Raw genomic sequence first — 22,037 nt, 5'->3', positions numbered from 1 at the left:
GTGATTCTGGGAACAGCACCTATGCATGATTAACACACAGACAGTGCCGTTTTTGTAGACACCGTTTCCTGAATCCAGCTCCAAGTGCCTAACTTTCTGGCCCTCTCCTAACCCAGTCCCCAACCCTGCCTATGGGCTCCTGGGGAGCCTACTGCATGTGAAATGGGCTGCAATGCACTTGCTCATAAACTTTACACCAAGGCCTTGATGCACAAAAGCCAGTCGGTATTACCAACTGAATTTCTGTTGGCCGATTTGCTGGCCAATCCCCAACATCGATCGATGCACAAATAAGTTTGCATGCATCCTTGCACCATGCCCTCCCACCCTGCACGTAGCAGGAGAGATGCCCACTCCTTCCTGCCACGAAGGCACATATTCCCTTCTCCCCCCAAAAAAGGTAGGAGGGATGCTCACTCCCTCTTGCAATGAAGGCGTCCACTACCTCTCCAGGCCCTCCTACCCCGTACCTTAAAATTGATGCACGGGGAGGGGCCTGAGGCGTCTGAGCCAATCAGGGACTTCCTTAAGAAGGAGCCTAAGGAAGTCCCTGATTAGCTATTGGCTATGGTCAATCAGGTACTTTCTTAGGCTCCTTCCTTAGGGGCCTAAGACCCAGTGTTGTCATCATCGAGGAAGTAGGAGCAGGAGGTGTTTTCAGTACCTCCTGCTCCCAACTTTTAAGGTACAGGGCAGGGGGGCCTGGAGGGGGAGTGGTCGCCTTCATGGTAGTAGGGAGTGGGCATTCTTCCTGCCTTTTTTTCAGGGGGGGGAGGGAGGGAGTGGGAGTCTTCATGGCAGGAGGGAGTGGGCATCCCTCCTGCCTTTTTTTCAGGGTGGGGGGAGGGAAGGTTCATTGTGGCAGGAAGGAGTGGGCATCCCTCCTGCCTTTTTTTCAGGGCGGGGGGAAGGTCCATCGTAGCAGGAGGGAGTTACTAACAGATCTAGAGCAATCGGGTTTTTAAGATTGGTAAAACCCAATGCTAAATAGCCAAGTGATGCTTGTTCATCAATCGCCTGGCTATTTTGCATGGGGTTTTACTAATTTGCATGGGTCGGATCGGATCGTTAAATGGGCGATCGAGGGGAAAAACACATGGTCGACAATTTTGTGCATTTGGGAATCTGATCCAATCGATCACTAAACTGGTCAAACCGGTTTAGTGATGATCGGGACACAATTGGTAGGTTTTGTGCATCCCCCAGCAACTTCTGAGCTCTGGGAGAGCTGTCCCATCCCAGTGATGTGTGAAGGCACCACCCACTTGTGTGCCTGATCAATCCTGCCATCTATAGAAAGCATCTGTTACAAGTGAGCAACAATGTTATTCCTTGGTTGTTTATTTTCTGTGGGAGCAGGGCTAAACTGTCTAAATAAAGCTCCTTAACGAAAGTTAGAAGTTAAATTCTGCAATTAGCCCAATCAGTTTTCAAAGGATTTGATCTAGCTGGCCAAGTCCTGATTTAGCTAAATCCCTTTTCAGGTTGGTATCTATGTGACTATATGTAGCCTATTTTAAATGTAGGTGACCATGGGAGCAAAACTTGGTTGAAAGAGAATGCCATCTGTATATTTTGAATACTGAAATACATATGTATTGTTTCCCCTATTTAAACGGAAACAAGTGTACTTTGTTGGCATGCATTTTTTCCAAAAATATCTGCTTCTATGTAGTTTTGTTAATGAACATAAGGTCTACTCACTCCTTTACCTGTCAGAGCGTAGTCATACTGGTTAACATTGTTCAACTTCAGACCATCATAGAGTTCATGAAGTTCATCTGCATTTAAAACTTGTCCTTTCCAATGTGTATAACCTAAGCCAGGAGAAGATTCATTAGCAATCATAAATGGGAAAAAAATGGTAGAAAAAAAACAACATATGCAAAGAAAGATAGGAAGGACATTTTCTCTTTGGGTTTCTTTTACTAAGGTGCACTAACAGATTTATTGCACACTAATGAATTACCGTAATTTGTGTTAAGTACCATACAGCCCATCTTATTCCTATGAGCTTCTTAGCATAGTATAAGGAGCCCTTTTAGACAAAAGAAGATAAACCTTTAAGTCTTAAGTTTATGATATAGATTAGGGAAGACATGCCAGCAAAGAACTCAATATTCAAAAAGGGTTAAGTACTCAAATTAGATGCCTATAATCAGAATAATTGACAGCAGCAAATGTTGAGCCTACACAGAATAATTGACGGTAGCAAATGTTGAGCCTACACAGCAGTGGTCTCTGATGGATAAATTTATAAAAAGAAGAAAATCCCTGTGTATTTAATTTAGATAGAGCAGAGAAGAGTTCTCTTGTTTCAAAGGTGAGAGGTCACATCTAAATCCAAATTTTTAAAAACTGCTTAACAGCCTGCCAATTTTAAATCTTGCTGCTTAAAGAAATTAACTAGTTTTTCTGCCTTTAATCTGTTGCTGTAAAACATTGCCCAGTTTTCTTCCTATATTTATTTGTAGCTTTAATAAGTTGCCTTCCTTTAACCTGTGATTTGTAATAGCTAATATCTTTAGCTAAAGTTTGTTACTATTTTTGCTTCAGTAATTAAATATTTTTGGATATAAGCAGATTACATAGTAACACAGTAGATGACAGCAGATAAAGATCCGAATGGTCCATCCAGTCTGCCCAACCTGATTCAATTTAATTTTTTCTTCTTAGCTATTTCTGGGCAAGAATCCAAAGCTCTACCCAGTACTTGTGTTCCAACTGCCGAAATCTCTGTTAAAACCTACTCCAGCCCATCTACACCTTCCCAGCCATTGAAGCCCTCCCAAGCCCATCTTCCACCAAATGGCCATATACAGACACAGACCGTGCAAGTCTGTCCAGTACTGGCCTTAGTTCAATTTTTAATATTATTTTCTGATTCTATTTTTAATATTATTTTCTGATTCTGCTACTTAAAATTCCTCAACTTTACTGTTCACCCAGACACCCTATAGTTTGCTTTTTCTTAGTCTTTCTAAAACATGTAATCAATATTCTTCAATTAAATTGAGTGATAAATCAACTAAATTTACTTTTCTTTTTCTTAAAGTCTGTTTTACAAAGCCAAGTGGCAACAGCCCCGAAGCCCTTTAAATCTCTATGGGCTTCGGGGCCGTTACCACACTGCAGCTGCTAGCGTGGCTTTAATGTCCTAAATCATACCAGTTAATTACAGTGACTATTATTATGTGCCTTAGTCCTAAGACAGGCCATCAGGAAACTTACAATGTACCAAATTTGTCTCCAACTCTCTGCTGTGGAAAAAGCTGACTCAACTCGAAGAGGAATCAGATGCAATTAAAGGAGCCTACCCCATTATATACCGTGTTTCCCCCCCCCCAAATAAAACAGTATCATATTAATTTTGGGTCCAAAAAACACACTAGGACATATTTTCGGGGATGTCTTATTTTTTTCATGTACAACGATCATCTCTCCCTTCCTCTCCTCCACCCCAATTCTTTCTCTTTCCTTTCTTCCCCCCCCCAATGTGCAGCATCTTTCCATCCCTTCCTCCCATCCCCCCACGCAGCAGAACCCCGCCAACCCTCCCACTGCGATACTGACATATCTCCACTCCAAACAGCAGCAACACTCTAAACAGGTTTCTTTGCAGCCTTCCCCATGCTATGTCACTGATGACATCATCAGTGATGCAGCAGAGGGAAGGCAGCAAAGCAGCCTATTTGGTGGCCAAGCAGGATGCTGCTTTTGGGGCTTCGGTTCTGGCGGCGATGTATTGGGACTGCTCTGTTACGTCCCAGCAGTCCAGAATAAAGAGGGATTGTACAAGAACAAAAGATTAGGTTATTACCTCTGCTAATCTTTCTTGTAAATCCTCTCTTTATTCAGGACACCCGCCCTATCATTGTTCGATTTGCAGATCGCCTGACAGATTACTGGTAAGCTGAATTTCAGTCTCAGACCAGCCTTTCTGAGAATGTCATCTGTTTAACTATGAGGTAAGGTTAGAAGGGTCCCTGGGTTGTTGCCCCCTTCTAACTGTACAGGCTGTGTCTCCTTATAATCCTGTTTTATAATTCAGGTTTTAATGTTACCTAACCTGTTTTACAATTTGCACTGTTGCTATTTTGAATTTATTAACATGAGCAGAATTGATTGTTTAGTGGAGAGTTCTCCGTTCCCCCTCTCTCTTTTTCTTTTGGGTTTCCTGTCCTTCTGTAGAGGTTCCTGGCTGCTTGGAGACAAACTGGTGTCCAGAGAGCATGCCCAGCAGTAGAGAGAGGGTGGGTGGAATGGAGAACTTCTAAAAAAGAGAGAAGTTCCTACAGACCTTGGCTGCCCAAGGTGCATAACACCCAGCAGTCCAGAATAAAGAGGGATTGTACAAGAATTAGGTAATATGCTTGTTTATTGGATTTTAAATACAACCATATGGCTATTCTCTGTTAATGCCTTTCTGTCCTGTAAATGATTTTATGGGATCTTGTGTTCCCATCTTGTAGGATGAATTGATTTTAATAATGATACCATTAGTTAATGTCTTCTTGTGTTTGTCTTGTTGAATCATGTTTACCATTTCTTAAATGCATGTAATTTTGTAAACCGCATAGTTATTATGCGGTATATACATTTTTAAATAAATAACCAAACAAATCACTGGGTTTCATTCATATTTATTTTCCAAAAACTATGTGTGTTCTGGGGGTGGCTGGCAAAGGGACACATAAGTGAGAGAGGTATTAGTTCACCATGGTTACAACCATAAAAGAGGAACCCAGCAAGACAGGGTCCATGTTCCAGAAACATATACAGAGCATATCACGATGTCCTGCCATTATAGTGAAATATAGATACACAGTACGTAACAAAGTCTCTGTATTATAACAATACATATGTACATATGATGTACTGACATAAGAGCTATGTGGGAGAAAGATATTGGTTCACTCAGTTTACAACCAGAAAGCAGGAATCCTGCAAGACTGGGCCCATGCAATCCAAAAATATAGATACATCTTGCTAATATAAAAACAGCAATTGGTTCATATCAAAGACTAGACTAAGGGTCTTATGGCAGAGAGAGGTTACGGTTCAACAAATAGAGAGCATGCATAGACTCGGAGTTCAGTTCATCACTCGGTTTACAACCAGAAAGCAGGAACCCTGCAAGACAGGGCCCATGCAATCCAGAAATAAAGACACATCAGAGTGTAGTCCTCAACAGATGGTTGCTGCAGCTGCTACCCTATGATTAGAATTAGGTAGAGAGGCCCCGGTACACTGAAGGTCATAAACCAGGATTCAGGACAGTGTAGTCCACAAAGACCCTCAGCAGTGCCTTGCAAAGTTGGTGTCCTGTGCTGACTGCAGCTGCTGCCCTCTGGTCAGAATTAAGCAGATAGATCCAAAGACCTTATACAAACAGGTACAAGGTGGGAGTATGGGGGGCATAGGGAGTGGAACAATGATGAGGGTAGAATGGAGGGGGGCAGAACAGTGGAGAAGGAGTCTGGAGGGGACAGCACAGTGGTGAGGGGGCCTGGAGGGAGCAGATGGTAGTGCAGCACAGCAGGAAAGAGCCAGGGGGGAAGCCAAGCTGCGTTGAGCTAGGAAGCAATATGTTCGAATGCTTTGGCCAAGTTCTGGAGAGTCTCAAACACCCCACCCACATACGTGATAGGTACTTGAGCATATCGTCCCCCATGTGTATTAGCTGAGCTGCCTCCCTGAGCTTTCCCACTGATTGGGGGTTGGCGGCGAGAGGTATGGACGAGGTGGCACAGTTGACTAGGGTGGCTGCGGGCAAGGGGGAGGTGGAACAGGCAACAAGGGTGGGGGCAGGCAAGGGGGAGGTGGTACAGTCAACAGGTAAGGAGGAGGAGGGAAGCCAGGTGACGTCCATGATGTTTTCTGCATAGTAAAATTGCATTACTTAGGAACATAATCCAGTGAGAGACAGACGGACAGGCAGACAGATGGACACTTACCAGTCTTGATTGACAGATGCGGAAAGCACTAAGGATTGGTGTGGCAGCAGGGGTCATGAAGGTAGACTGGACTGGAGTAGTGGAGAGAGCAACGCATGGCTATGGGGGAAGAGTGAGACATGTGAAAGGAGGGTGGGCTGGGCATGGGGGCAAGGGGATTTGGGAATTGGGGGGCTTGGAAGTAAGGGGCCTAGGGCAAGGGATGGGACTAGCCTGGGAAGGAGAGGGGAATCGAGTGTTCCTGTGCGGGATATATAAAGGAGGACTGGAGCAGCCACTGCTGCCTCCTCCTACTCTGAACTCACCTCTGAAGAGAGGAAAAAGGAGAATAACCATGGAAGATGGTAGCTAATTAAATAGATTGCCTCACCACCCCCGCCCATCAGCACATGCCACCATAACAGCCACCCATTTGTTTTGGACTGTACCTGAGGTGTTGGCCAGGTTGTCTCTGACACTCTTCACCTACTCTGGATGATGCAGGCGGAGGTCCCTGGCCCTTTTCTTCAGTTCTTCAATTTGGCAATAACAATTCCAACCCATAAAGGCGATTAGCAAAATACACATAGATGGTCTGTTTGTTTGAAATCATAAAAAAGGCAGACAAGAGAAACAGCAAATACACTCCCTACCCTAATTGAAATAATAGTTAGAGGGGCGGCACTCCCATTATTAAAATGGGAGGGACAGACCAGCTCGAGGTAGAGAGAAACAGGTGCCAAAAGCTCCCCCACCTCCCAAACCCTTAGAGAAGCAATCAGGAGAACTATAGAGAAAGTCAAAGAATATAATGGAGGGGAGAAAGAAACCCATGAAAACAAGATTTGTTTGTTTATGTCCCCATCAAATGGGAGCCCCCACACTCGGCACTCACCCATTTAACACACACACATTACAACCATTTTTAACAAGAGCATTATATGCTTGTGGTTAAGATTCCATGAGGTTCATGGGGTCTGCGATATGGGTAAGAACAGTAAACAAATAATTCCAGTTAACCTGGTCAAAGGCCTTAGCAGCATCAAGACTAACAGGTGTGCGTGGCTTGTGCTCTCTGGATAGCTGTCAACAACCGACGGACATTCAAATCCAAATGACGCTGTTTTACAAAGCCTGCCTGTTCAGAAACAATTAAGTGTGGCAAAAGAGAAGCTAATCGATTAGCCAATACCTTATCCAAAATTTTTATGTCAACATTAATTAAAAAGATAAGACGATAGGAATCGATATCTGCATCTGGTTTGCCTAGTTTCAGAATTAACGTAATGTATGCCTAATTAGCGCTCTCCGGGAAGGTGCCCTCTGCCAACGCTGTTGTGTAATAAGCCTCCAAAAGGCAACAAAGATGCAAAAACAAGACTTTATAAAATTCGGAGGCAAACCCATCAGGTCCCGGTGCGGAGCGATTCTTGAGCTGTTTAACCACCAGTTGTAACTCTTTTCCCTGAATTGGCCCATTCAGGGAAGAGTGCATGGGGGAGGACAACCGCGACATCCCTGCATCCTCCAAGTAATCACTAGCATCCGGACCTTGATCCCCTTCCACGGAAAAAACAATCCGCAATGTCCGCTGATTTCATCACCTTAAAGCCATCAGATAAATTTAAACAAGGAATGTAGCAATTAGGCCTCCAAGGTTTCGTTAATGCAGCCAATAATCATCCAGACTTGTTCCCATGTTTGTAATAATGAAACTTAGTGTGATACAGGTGTTTCTTAGTGCGCTCATGTATTAACGTATTGAGAGCAACCTGTGCGGAGACTGAGCCGTAGGACATGCTATATGTTTCTTAAGAGCCAGACATTCCCGCTCCAACCGGATTATTCCCCAGGAGACACGCTTCCTGTAAGCCACCACGTATGATATGATGTCCCCCCGGAGGACAGACTTCGCCGCTTCCCAAAACAATAACGGCGTCTCCCGATATTGTACATTAATAGAAAGATAATCCTCCCATTTTTCCGTGATGCCAGACCTCCGGGGGAGGGAAGGGAAAAAGAAGGGGAGGACAGAGAGGGCAGATGGATAGTTAGCACGGAGAAAGAAGGAGACCCTGGCAAGCAAGACAACCAGAGCCTGGGACCAACAAAATTTGAATATTGACCATACAACAAAAGGTAGAAAAAATAATTTTATTTTTCTGTTTTGTTATTACAATATGTCAGATTTGAAAAGTGTATCCTGCCAGAGCTGGTGTTAGACCGCAAATGTGAACTAGGATTTAACAGAGAGAGGAAAAGTCCTTTTTGTTTCTTTATTTTGTTTACGCCACAATGCCAGTGTGGTTAGGAGAAGCCAAAGGGGGTGAAAAAGCTATAAAATAAACCCATCAGGAAAATCAAATCGAATTGAAAAACCAATTCAATAGGCTGAATCAAATCGAAATTTGTTTTACTGAAATCGGGCAGTACTAGTTTGCGCTACTGTCTTAGACTTTAGGACCTGGGAATGGGGAGAAATGGCATCCTCAGTACTTTATAATGCAAGTGAAACGAGGATTTGGTCAGACTTTTGAAGGGTCTGCAGAAGAAAAATATTGTATAGGCCGGGGGAAATGGGAACTTTTCTTCCTTCTATTTTTGTGAATGGCAAGGCTGAGGATGTCAGAGAGTTCAGTTAAAATATGTGCTATATAAGAAAATATAATAATGTGTTTTATAAAGTTTATGAGCATTGCTGGCCTACCCGGTGAGGTGTTCCTAGTGGTGATGGTGGCAGCGTGTCAATGTGTTGAGAGGAAGAGGTGGTCTGGGAAATTCTGCTGAGCAAACTCCAGGCTCATTTCCACCCCCCAGGTTAATCCACTCCACTCAACTGGTTCACACATTGAGTGGGTCTTTGGGTGTTGTGCCTTGGTAGTTGTTCTGGGATCTCTTCCAGTGGTTTGTCAGTATCTCCTTGTGGTTGAAGGAAGAAAACTTTGTTAACCTTAGCATTGACCTTCAGAATATGTTTGTAACAGCGCTGCTTGTGTGGCATTAGGCTATGTAGTGATCGAAAGAAAAAAACAGACCTTTGCACATTTTTGCACTATATGGTGTGTGTATGAGGAGATTCACATTTCCTGCACAGCTAAGTCTGTGTGAAGTTACCTTGTGCTGTATTTGACATCTAGCAAGGTCTCTGTTTGGAAGGAAAGATCTCAGTTTAAAAATGAAGTGGCCAGAAGTTATGGTAAAAGCAGATAGCTTAGCTGGTTTTAAGAAAGGTTTGGACAAATTCCTGGAGGAAAAGTCCATAGTCTGTTATTAAGACATGGGGGAAGCATCTGCTTGCCCTGGATCGGTAGCATGGAATGTTGCTACTCTTTGGGTTTTGACCAGGTACTAGTGATCTGGATTGGCTACCAAGAGAATGGGTTACTGGGCATGATGGATCATTGGTCTGACCCAGTTAGGCTATTCTTATGTTATGTTCTCATCTGTAGGGGCCTTTGTTTTCACTTCTTATTTTAATGTATTTTTTTTCTGGGAACTTATCAGTGTTTTTTATAATGGGAACAAAAATGGAAGAGAATTAATGTATGTGGAATGGGGGGGTAACTAATTTCTTCAGCTAAATAATTCAATCCACCTCAACCAGACATAGGAGAACTCACGCACCATTCACACACCCTCCAACCAAAATCGTCAAAAGAATAAAAACTGTTCGACAACCTCCTAACATTCGACCCCCAACTCTACAACCTATTGACCTCGACCACAGACTACAAAACCTTCAAAAAAGAAATAAAAACCCTTCTATTCAAAAAACACATAAAACCGAACTAACGCAATCAGAACTGTCCCAAGCATCACCTGCAACTACTCCATATGTACTTCTGATGTCATGACAATTCAGACATAATTTATGTTATGTTATGGTATGTTTGGAATAATGGTTACATATATGAGGTTCAATAAAAGAAAATTTTCGCTGCCTGTTTCTATTATGACCATTTATTCCGTTTCATGGTTATTACAAAAAATATTTTTTTACATGGGGGAAGTGTCAAAAAATGATGGGCCCCGGGTGCCACATACCCTAGGTACGCCACTGTATTTAGGTATCTGGATTCATAAAACGCTGGAAGAAACGATGAAAGTAAATGAAAGATCTTTAATGCTGAAGGTCACAGAATTGTGCGAGCAATGGAACCCATTACATCTGTCTTGGTGGGGGATATTACAAACGGTTAAGATGATGATTCTGCCTGTGGTTTGCTACCAAATGGGTATGTTGCCAGTGTTTTTTCAGGGGTCTTTTTATAAAAAGATAAACAGTACACTTACCAAATTTATTTGGCTGGGTAAAGCAGCTCAAATTGCTTTAGTATCTCTACAAAAAACAATTGCGGATGGTGGGGTAAATTTCCCAAATTTTTATAGGTACCATCAAGCCTATATAATGCGCCAAGGTATGTACTGGATCCTCCCCGAGCTTATGGAAAATCTTCCGGATTGGCTGTACTTAGAGTGGCAAATTATGTCCCCATTACGATTTGTTTCATGTGCTGAGTATCAAGTTACATAGATATGTTAAGGACAATAATATTTTATTTGATACTTGGAAGACATTAAAATTTATTAATAAATTAACAGATGTTCCAGTAGAGAAATCCACTTATCCATCCTTCTGGCTAAACTCCAAGGTTCAAATAGGAGGGTCTGGGATCTTCTGGAAGCATTGATGTAGGCAGGTATTATTCGTACATTAGATGATGTTATATCTAATGGGAAACTGCTTGATTTTTCACGACTGCAACAATCCTTCAGTATTGCAGTCTCAAAATTATAGGTGGTTGCAGTTTAATGTTTACCTAGCACCTTTATGTTAGTACATAGTTTACAGGTAAAGTTTTATGTTTACACAGATGACATTTCAATACTCATTCCTCTAACTGAACTCACTTCAGAAGTGTTAAATTATATAGCTTTTATTCATACACAAGTGGAAATTTGGACATCTACATTTAGATTGAAATTAAATCCAGCCCAATCAAAATTCTTTCTAGCTAGTCCTAATGAAAAAATTACTGAAACAACTTTACTTCTAAATGGTCAATCTTATTCGATATCTCCTATGCTGACAATTTTAGGGGTTATTTTAATTTGGTCCTTATCTTTTAAGGCCCATAAAGATTCTCTGGTTAAGAGATGTTTCATTGTCCTCTGGAAACTGCGTACTATTAGGAAATATTTTGATTTTATATCATTTAAAATCCTGGTTCAATCTTCAATCCTTTCACTATTAGATTACTGTAATGTTATTTATCTGGGATCGTATAAAATAACCACTAGCCAACTAAAAATCATACAAAATACAGCTACCGTATTTTCACATAGATAACGCGCACCCGTGTAAAACGCGCACACAGGTATAGCGCGCGAAAAACACACATTTATGTACAGAAATTTTTATATACCGCGCACACCCGTATACCGCGCGTGCTGCCCGACTCTCCCGTCGCCGCCCGACTCTCCTTTCGCCTGCCCCGACTCTCCTCTGGCCACCCCGACTCTCCTTTCACCAGCCCCGACTCTCCTCTCCCCCTTGAAGTCCTGTCCCCACCCTGAAAGCCTGATGCCCCCCCCAACATCCGATTCACCCCCCCCCCGCAGGACCGCTCTCACCCCCACCCTGTAGGACCGCTCGCACGCACTCCCACCCACACCCGCACCCCCACCCTGAAGGACCGCTCGCACCCCCACAGCCTCCCGACCCCCCCCCCATCATGTAGAAGCTCCTACCGGTGTCCTGCTGCTTCCTCTTGGCGGTCCCGACTCCCCGACACAATCGGGGCAAGAGGGAGCTCAAGCCCTCTTGCCCCAGCCAACCGCGGCACCCCCGACACGATCGGGGCAAGAGGGAGCTCAAGCCATCTTGCCCCCCCCCCCGACTCCCCGACACGATCGGGGCAAAAGGGAGCCCAAGCCCTCTTGCCCCGCCGACTCCCCAACTCCCCGACAATATCAGGCCAAGAGGGAGCCCAAGTCCTCCTGGCCCTGGCAACCCCCCCCCCCCGCTAGTTGTTCGGGCCAGGAGGGAGCCCAAACCCTCCTGGCCACGGCGACCCCCTACCCCCACCCCGCACTACATTACGGGCAGGAGGGATCCCAGGCCCTCCTGCCCTCGACGCAAAACCCCCTCCCCTCAACGACCGCCCCCCCAGCCGACCCGCGACCCCTCTGGTCGACCCCCACGACACCCCCACCCCCCTTCCCCGTACCTTTGTGTAGTTGGCCGGACAGACGGGAGCCAAACCCGCCTGTCCGGCAGACAGCCAACGACGGAATGAGGCTGGATTGGCCCATCCGTCCCAAAGTTCCGCCTACTGGTGGGGCCTAAGGCGCCTGGGCAAATCAGAATAGGCCCGGGAGCCTTAGGTCCCTCCTGGGGGCGGGGCCTTGGGCACATGGTCGGGTTGGGCCCTTGTGCCTCAGGCCCCACCCCCAGGTTCTTGGGGGGGCGGTCATTGGGGGGAGGGGGGTTTGCGTCGAGGGCAGGAGGGCCTGGGATCCCTCCTGCCCGTAATGAAGTGCGGGGTGGGGGTAGGGGGTCACCGTGGCCAGGAGGGTTTGGGCTCCCTTCTGGCCTGAACAACTAGCGGGGGGGGTCGCCAGGGCCAGGAGGACTTGGGCTCCCTCCTGGCCCGATATTGTCGGGGAGTTGGGGAGTCAGCGGGGCAAGAGGGCTTGGGCTCCTTTTTGCCCCGATCGTGTCGGGGGTGCTGCGGTTGGCTGGGGCAAGAGGGCTTGAGCTCCCTCTTGCCCCGATCGTGTCGGGTGTCGGGACCGCCAAGAGGAAGCAGCAGGACACCGGTAGGAGCTTCTACATGATAGGGGGGGGGGTCGGGAGGCTGTGGGGGTGCGAGCGGTCCTTCAGGGTGGGGGTGCGGGTGGGAGTGCGTGCGAGCGGTCCTTCGGGGTGGGGATGCGGGTGCGTGCGAGCGGTCCTTCGGGGTGGAGGTGCGAGCGGAACTGCGGAGGGGGTGAATCGGACGTCGGGGGGGGAACTATGTAAAAAAAATTTTGTACAACGCGCTCACGCGTATAACGCGCAAGGGTGTGTGCGGTATGTAAAAACCACGTATAACACGCGCGTTATATGCGAGAAAATACGGTATTCGTTTGATTTTTAATCTGAAAAAACACGATCATATCAGTGTATATTATCAAAAGCTTCACTGGCTACCGTTTGAGGCTAGTGTGCTATTTAAATTTGGATGCATTTGTTTTTAAAGTTTTATTTGGCTTAGCACTGGCTTACCTTGTTTCTCATTTTAGCTTTTTTATTTCTAAGAAAAATATTCGTAGATCTGGTTGGTTTTATTTTTCTTCAGCAAATGCATGTCGTTACAAAAATTTTTTTAGATAGGACCTTAGCATTCCAAGCAGGATTAATGAATTCATGTTTGAATCTTCTTGTTTCTCCATTTCTTATTTACTATCAATTTTGAAAAGATCTTAAAACCCACTTATTTAAACAATATAATATACATTATTGATTTTTAGATTATCATGTAGTTATAATGTACTTTTAATCATTTTATCTATACTTATTTTAGTTTATATTGTTTTTTCCTTATTCATTAGTTTTAATGCTTGTATTAATTAGTTATTTAGAATTTTATTATGTATGATGTTATTATTATATTGTATGTTGAGTACCTATTGTGTAAATCTCTATGAACTGCTGGTTAGGCGGTATATAAAAATAAAATTATTATTATTGAAGTAGGCCATTCAGAGTGGGTTCACTGATTGGCAGAATCTCAAAAATCATTATAGCTTGCAAGTCCCTATGCTTCCAAACAGATTTGCTGGGGCATCAGGCCGGCAGGTGGTATAAATTAATTCATGAATTCTTGAATAAAAAACCCAAAAATAATTTTAGGGACATTTGGAGCATCGAGATAAAGCAATATATTTCTGCATCTCGATGGCCATGAATTTGGACTTGGAGGATGAAATGTACAGCGTCAGCATCTACGAGACAAACATGGATTTTTCTGTTATATAGATCTTTTTGGACCCCTGTTAGGTTACAGAAATTGGACAGTTCTAAATCTAATAGATGCTGGCACTGTCATCTTGACATAGGGACATTGGATCATCTGTTGTTCTATTGTTCTTTGATACTCAACTTCTGGAAGTCAATATGGGGACAGATTAACCTCATAGTGGAATCAAAAATCCCTTTGACGTATGAGGCAATTATATGTGGAACATGTCAAGCCTCCCATGGATCGTTATAAAGGCAGGCTTTTCTTGATTATGACAGGGATCACTATGCAAATGTTAACCCACAATTGGAAAAATTGTGACCGCCTCAACTTTCCGTTCTGGTGGGCCAGTTTATGTTTAGGTTACTAATACGAAAAGATGAATGCAGTAAGGAATAGCAAATTATTTATTTATTTTTTTTCAAATGAAAGCTTTTATTGAAAAATATACAGAAGGATACAGCAAGTACACTTATTTAAATTAGTTCGGGACCCGTTGACATCCTTTATTAATTCACCATAGTTGTCTTTGTTTAATTTATGTTTTGTTTATTTATATACATATCCAGGACGGGGTGAGTGGGGGGGATATCTTTCTAGTTCATTTTTTGATTAATTTGTTAGATGGGAGGGGAGGGATATTTATGTGCTGTATTGTTGTTAATGGAATTTAAGTGCTTATTTTGTTATTAATGTATATATAATTCATGGCACTTTGTATTAGCTTTGAAAATTAATAAAGATATTAAAAAAAAAAAGATTGCAGTTTAGTGAAGGAAGACTTTTCTTGACTAAGGGCTCCTTTTACAAAGGTGCGCTAGCGTTTTTAGCGCACACACTGGATTAGTGCGCACTACCTGAAAAACTACCGCTTGCTCAAGAGGAGGTGGTAGCGGCTAGCGTGCACGGCATTTTAGCGTGCACTTCACGCCTTTGTAAAAGGAGCCCTAAATCCATATTGCTTGTACCATTAAACCACAACCATCTATATCAGTGGTTCCCAAACCTGTCCTGGAGGACCCCCAGGCCAGTCGGGTTTTCAAGATAGCCCTAATGAATATGCATGACAGAGATTTGCATAAAATGGAGATGCCTGGAATGCAGATCTGCTCCATGCATATTCATTAGGGCTATCTTGAAAACCCAACTGGCTTGGGGGTCCTCCAGGACAGGTTTGGGAACCACTGATCTATATGTTCAGTAGATTTGTTTTTATAAATAATAAGTTTCTATTACGTTGCCCAGCACTGATGTCAGCATCAACCAATCTGTACAAGTTTCCCAAATTACCCACAGAACCATTTTTTTTAATTTTAGTGTTACATTCATTACCTTCCAATCTTCAAATACCAAAGACAATTTTCATGATACGAGTTTCCAAATTACTAATAACGATCTGCAGTTTCATTTTTGAGATCTTTCAGCACCTGAGTTCATCCAGTCTAGGCGATTTGCTATCCTTTAAATGTCATTTTTTCCTACTGCATCTTCCAGGTTCACCCATATTTATTTTAGTTTCTTCCATCTTATTACAGTTAAATACCATTACTGCCATGGTTATCTTCCTCAGTAAAAACTAGTTGCTTCACTATGGCCTTGTCCTCCCTAAGTGCCCTTTTTACCTCTCAATCATCTAATGACTCCTTTACAGGCTTCTTGCTTCTAACTTACCTGAACAAAATTTTATTTGAGTTTTGTCGTTATGGCAAGCTTATTTTCAAATTCTCTCTTTGCCTGCCTTATCAATGCTTTGTATTTAGCTTACCAGTATTTATGCTGCTTTATACTTTCTACAGTTTTCTATTTTTTTCTTTAAAGATGAATAGTGGCTGTGTCTTACAGATCACAAGCAAAGCTTTGGAGAATAATTTATCCAGGTACAGTAATATAAACAGTGATTAAAAGTTTACAGACAAAACAGTAGGCCAGCATTTCAAAGGGATCTTTTTTTACAGTGTCCAGTAGGGTTCAGGGGAGTTTATGCTGCTGTCACACCAACTGAGAGGAAAAAAATTATACAAAGCTTTCATAAAAGTTGATTTTATGTACTGTAGATAAGGAAACAAACTAACAAATCTTTGCAGAAAAAATGCTCAATTGTGTGCAAAAAATGGAAATAGCTGTAAAATAATCTGGCTGTCTTAAAATGACAGCTCTAGCAGTCTGACAGGACATCCTTCTCCAAAGAAAAGGTTAAAGAAAGAAATTGATAGGTTTAGTGGTATGTAAGTAGAAGCTTTTCCCAGAAAGTGGTGGAAAAATTATGAATGGGCGCTGTCATAAAATTACCCATCGACATTTGTGACAATTAATTGTTCATCTTTCTTTTACTGTTCATTAGCAGTGCCAATTTCATATCAAACTCCAGTGAGATCTTCAAAGAATTCAGTGTTCTGCCCAGAAGGGTAGTGTTTATTAAATCAGTGGAGCTAAAATATAGCCTCCCACTTCCAGGGATCCAGTGCTTCTTTGTTCTATAACCCACATTTTTAACATGTGCTGGAGCTATGTACACTACTTTTTTCTGTGCTCCTCTATCACTAAGGGCTCCTTTTACGAAGGTGTGCTAGCGGTTTTAGCGCACACTACAATACCGTATTGCTAACACCTCCACAGAGCTGGCGTTAGTATTTTCCGTGTAGCGTGCACTAAAAACACTAGCGTACCTTCATAAAAGGAGCCCCAAGTACTCAACTCTTGTTACACTTTCTCAATGTACTCTACTCTTACAGTTAATTAGAAATCAACCCATTCCCTGGAAGCTTCCACAATCCCCAAACTAAGAAGAACTGATGCATGTGTGTGTGGTTTTGTTTTTTTGTTTACCTGTGTGGTTTGAAAACTGGACGGAATTCACTGTGTCAACTTCAAATCCCAAAACCTGGAACACAAAATAAAACACTGAATCAGAAGGCAGGGACAGGCCTCAACGACGAAACGAAAGCACACAACGAGGAGTTTCGAGGACAAGATGTCAGAAGTTCAGCCAAGGGTGTGTAGTTCAAAAAATTACTTTATTGGGCAATATGTCACAATAGCTCAAAGACTCGACACTGGCAGTGTTTCGGCATACGTGCCTTTATCAAGAGTCTAAGAGACCATGTTAAAAACAAAATAAAACATAATTAAAAACATAATTTGCAAACAGAACATAACTACACCACATAATTCAAATCATCATAAAAAACATATATATGAATGTAAAAAAAAAAATACTGTATATATATTTTTTCACCACCTGGGCAGACTTTATTGATTTATATGTATCCATTCATGCTTGTGACTAAGAGCCAAATTATGCTGTGCATTATGTTTCCTTTACTGTATGACTTTTCCTTCATTCGCTTTTTGCTTTTGTTTTTTAATTACGTTTTTAAATTATGCTGTTTCCTATGATCAGCTTATCATGTTATTCTTATACATATGCTCTCAACTATGTTTTAAATTATGCTTTGTGTTTATGTTCAGCTTACAATGTTGTTCTTATTAATATCTTTTTCATTTATATACATGTTTTTATAATGGGTAGATTTCATTGATTTACATGTATCCATTCATGCTTGTGATTAAGGGCCTCTTTTACAAAGCTGCGCTAGCGACTGTCCTGCGCTAATGGTCCCGAAGCCCATAGAGATTTAAAGGGCTTCGGGGCTGTTCCCGCGTGGCTTTGTAAAAGAGGCAGTAAGAGTTTAATTATCTTGTGCATTACGTTATCTTCAATGCATCGCTTTTTGCTTTTTATTACATTATGAATCATGTTGTTTGCTTATGTTCAACTTATCAGGTAAGCCTTATATGTATGTTTTAAATTATGCTGTGTGTTTATGCCCAGCTTATAATGTTGTTCTTACAAATATCTTTTACATTCATATATATATTTTTTATGATGTTTTGAATTATGTTGCATAGTTATGTTCTGTTTACAAATTATGTTTTTAATTATGTTTTATTTTGTTTTTAACATGGTCCCTTAGACTCTTGATAAAGGCACGTATGCTGAAACACTGCCAGTGTCGAGTCTTGGAGCTATTGTGACATATTCTCCAATAAAGTAAGTTTTTGAAACATACACCCTTGGCTGAACTTCTGACATCTTGTCCTCACGACTCCTCGTTGTGTACATAAAATAAAAGAACACATTTTTTTCCTATTCAAAGAACAATGTAGCCATATGGACACCTGGAGCACAATTTTATAAACAGACCATTTAAGCTATACCAGTTTTCTAAGAAAAAGAGGCATATATTTTTCCCTTTAAAAAATTAACCCACAAAAGTACACATACATACACATACATATTTACATCTGTTATTTAGTAAGCACAATTTTCCTATTTTACACACATACATGCATACTTCATTAACCCCCCTCTTTTAAGAACGCATAGCACGGGTTTTAGCACCGGCAGTGGAGGTAACTGCTCCAACACTCACTATGGCCTCCTTTTACGAAACTGCGATAGCAGTTTCTAGTGCGGGGAGCAGCGCTGAATGGCCCGCGCTGTTCCCGACGCTCATAGGAACTCAGTGAGCGTCGCTCATAGGAACTCAGTGAGCGTCGGGAGCAGCATGGGCCATTCAGCGCGGCTCCCCATGCTAGAAACTGCTCTCGCAGTTTCGTAAAAGAGGGGGTATGAGTACTAAGAAAAGTTTTTTCTCATATCTTTAGAAAATTGTTAAACTTTTTATTTTTAATAATAAATAAATAATTTAGTGTGAACACAATATTTTTTTAATTGTTATCTGCCTAAAATCTATTATGAGAATAGTGCAGAACATCATATATAATAAAATGCTAGAGCGCGCATGCGCTCTCGAAAATTTGTGCAGTGTGGCGCCGTGAGGTATACTTCTGTGGCAACATTCTAACCTCACGGCGTATGCAGGGGCTGAAGGCGCGCGACTGTGCTCTCTCCCTGTCTTCGGCGCGTCACCGCCCGCCCTCACTCACCTGGTCTGCCTCTCGCTCGCTGCTTGCCCGCGTCCTCGCCGTGTCACCTCACTCGCCGCCGCCGCCGCCGCTGATCCTCTTCAGAGCAGCCTGCGATCGTGGCCGGCTTTAAAGAACCTCGCAGGCCGCTCTCCAACCTCAGTAGCACGCTCCCTCTGACACACGGGATCGCGTCAGAGGGAACGTGCTACCGAGTTGGAGAGCAGCCTGCGAGGTTCGCTAAAGCTGGCCACCACGATCGCAGGCTGCTTTGAAGAGGAGCAGGCCAGAAGACGCCGGGATGGAGGGGAGGGTAAGAAGGGGATCAATACCGGGAGCCAGGGGGAGAGGGAAAGGGAAAGGGGGATACTTTGGGGGGAGGGGTGTGCTGGGGGGAGACAGAAGCGGCCATGGATAGGGAGAGGGAAAGGGGGCTGCTTTGGAGGGGAGGTGTGCTGGGGACAGCTTTGCTCTGGGAGGAGACAGAAGGGGCCATGGAGAGATAGGGAGAAGGAAAGGGGGCTACTTTGGGGGGGAGGTGTGCTGGGGACAGACAGCTTTGCTCTGGGGGAAGACAGAAGGGGCCATTGAGAGACAGGGAGAGGAAAAGGGGGCTGCTTTGGGGGGGAGGGGTGTGCTGGGGGGAGACAGAAGGGGCCATGGAGAGACAGGGAGCGGGAAAGGGGGCTGCTTTGGGGGGAGGGGTGTGCTGGGGGGGAGACAGAAGGGGCCATGGAGAGATAGAGAGAGGTGTGCTGGGGACAGACAGCTTTGCTTGGGGGGGGGGGAAAGACAGAAGAGGGCCATGGAGAGACAGTTAGGGAGAGGGAAAGGGGGCTGCTTTGAGGTGGAGGTGTGTCCTGGGGGCAGACAGAAGGATACAGACAGTGGCCAAGGAGAGAGAGAGCTAAAGAAACACACACAGATAGACAGACACATCTATTCTAGCACCCGTTAATGTAACGGGCTTAAAGACTAGTAAATAAATAAGAATAGAATAGGCATGCAAAACAATGTTAAGATTCCACGTTGGGAATGGCTGTCATGCAGGAGGATGCAGCCGCAATACTCCCTTCAAAATATGGCTATATCAGGATGAGAGGCCAAAGAAACTCTACACAGCGAGGTGAAAGGCGCCTTCAATCCCAAAGTCAAGGCCTCTTTGAGGACTAAATCCACACTGCAGTCTTGCGCATCCTTTAAAATCACTTCACCTTCACAGGGTAGAGAAGTTCATTTGGTAACGTGTGCTAACAACAAATCCACCTTAGGCAGGATAAACCACTCTTAGCAATCAAGAGACAGCAGATACAACATGGCATCCTGCAAAGGACCCTTTGGAGTCTCCCAATGCTCCATTAGCATCATTGTAATATTTGGATGCGAAGGAAAAAAGGTGGTCTGAGACTTAGAGCTGCTCATGACAGAATGCTGAGCAGCTGAGGTTTGTGGGGGTTCAAGATTCCATACCCGCAAGGATTCTGCAATGACCTCCAGCAAAGTCACTGGCCTAAAATGGTGACACACCATCAGGTCATCCACCTGGTCCAGGGCCACCACAGATTTCATTTTGAGGGAGCAAAGGCATTGATTCTGACTCCTAGTCATCCCAATCTTTCTCCACCTGGACTTTGAGTTCTTGCAGATAACTTTCAGAAGGGAAGCTGCACTCCATGAGGGGGAATCCTACCCCCATGCATGACCCCAGATGATACGGATAGACCCATATAAGCTTTGAACATGTCTAATAAAATCAAGGGTACAGCCCTGTACAGTATGCCCAGAGGACACTGTAGGGACTCCCTTTGTTTCCTCATGGGTCCACAGGTGACTGCACATCTCTGCTATGCCGAAGACGTCGAGTTACTATCTGAGGGCTCCAGGAGGGGTTTTATCCCAAGAAATGAGCCACCTGCAACTGAATCATCCTAGAGGGACTAATGGGGGCTAAGCCCAGTGCTCCCGCCCCCCTCGCATGCCACACAACACATGGAACATGGACGATCGTCAGTGGCCATCCAGCACAAATCTGGCATGAATCAGGAGTAAAACAGGTTAAGGAGTCCATCTCTAATTATTTTAATCAAAATCAAGGTGCTTTTGAAGAAGATAGATGTTTTTAAAATAAGATTTTTAAAAATCCAAGATGGCTGCTGCAGCAGCATTTTGGCACCAAAAAAAAAACAAAACAGCTCAGGAGAGCTAAATAAACGTTCAGGAAAGAGGGTGCTGGAGGGTGCTGGAAGTAAGGAAGCCAAATACAAGCTCCAGAAACCCCTCAAAATGCAATTAAAGACCCTCCCTGATATATCCCATAGAAGACTACAATGGAGAGTACTCACAGTTCTGTTGGTTCAAAGATCGACCAAGATGATAAAGGGGATGGAATTCCTCTCGTATGAGGAAAGACTAAACAGGTTAGGGCTCTTCAGCTTGGAAAAGAGATGGCTGAGGAGAGATATGACTGAAGTCTACAAAATCCTGAGTGGAGTAGAATGGGTACAAGTGAATCGATTTTTCACTCCGTCAAAAATTACAAAGACTAGGGGACACTCAATGAAGTTATAGGTAAATACTTTTAAAACTAATAGGAGAACATTTTTTTCACTCGGAGAATAGTTATGCTCTGGAACACATTGCCAGAGGTTGTGGTAACAGCAGATAGCGTAGCTGGTTTTTAGAAAAGTTTGAATAATTTCCTGGAGGAAAAGTCCATAGACCGTTATTAAGAAAGATCGGTAGCATGGAATATTGCTACTCTTTGGGTTTTGGCCATGTACTAGTGACCTGGATTGACCACCGTGAGAACGTGCTACTGGGCTTGATGGACCATTAGTCTGACCCAGTAAGGCTATTCTTATGTTCTTATGGAAGATGGCAGCTTAGTGGCATGAAGGAGTAAGCTGAGTGAGGATAGAGGAATACTGCAGAGTATTATAAAATTTTCTGTCCTTTATGAATGCAACTGCTCTATCTATGCAAACATAGACATTTAGGACCTCTTCTATTAAACTGCGCTAGCAGTTTTTAGCACAGGGAGCCACACTGAATGGCCTGCGTTGCTCCCGATGCTCATAGAGTTCCTATGAGCGTCGGGAGCAGTACAGGCCATTCAGCATGGCTCTCTGCACTAAAAACTGCTAGCGCAGTTTAATAGAAGAGGGGG

At 43.5% G+C, this 22,037-nt stretch overlaps 1 protein-coding gene across 2 annotated transcripts in view; it reads right to left on the bottom strand.

Moving 5' to 3' along the window:
• The window catches only part of PDXK (pyridoxal kinase), a 266,020-nt gene that overhangs the window by 200,034 nt on the left and 43,949 nt on the right, over positions 1-22,037 (bottom strand). For both annotated transcript variants that reach the window (XM_033943087.1, XM_033943088.1), the window contains exons 2-3: positions 16,769-16,823; positions 1,713-1,817 (exon numbers count right to left, since the gene is read on the bottom strand). In XM_033943087.1, the coding sequence (XP_033798978.1) occupies positions 1,713-1,817; positions 16,769-16,823 (160 nt within the window). The remainder of the gene's footprint in view (positions 1-1,712; positions 1,818-16,768; positions 16,824-22,037) is intronic.

This window comes from Geotrypetes seraphini, chromosome 4 (assembly GCF_902459505.1).
Source record: "Geotrypetes seraphini chromosome 4, aGeoSer1.1, whole genome shotgun sequence".
NCBI lineage: Eukaryota > Metazoa > Chordata > Amphibia > Gymnophiona > Dermophiidae > Geotrypetes > Geotrypetes seraphini.
Note: the sequence above shows the minus strand (reverse complement) of the source record. Positions and strands in the feature narration are given on the sequence as shown.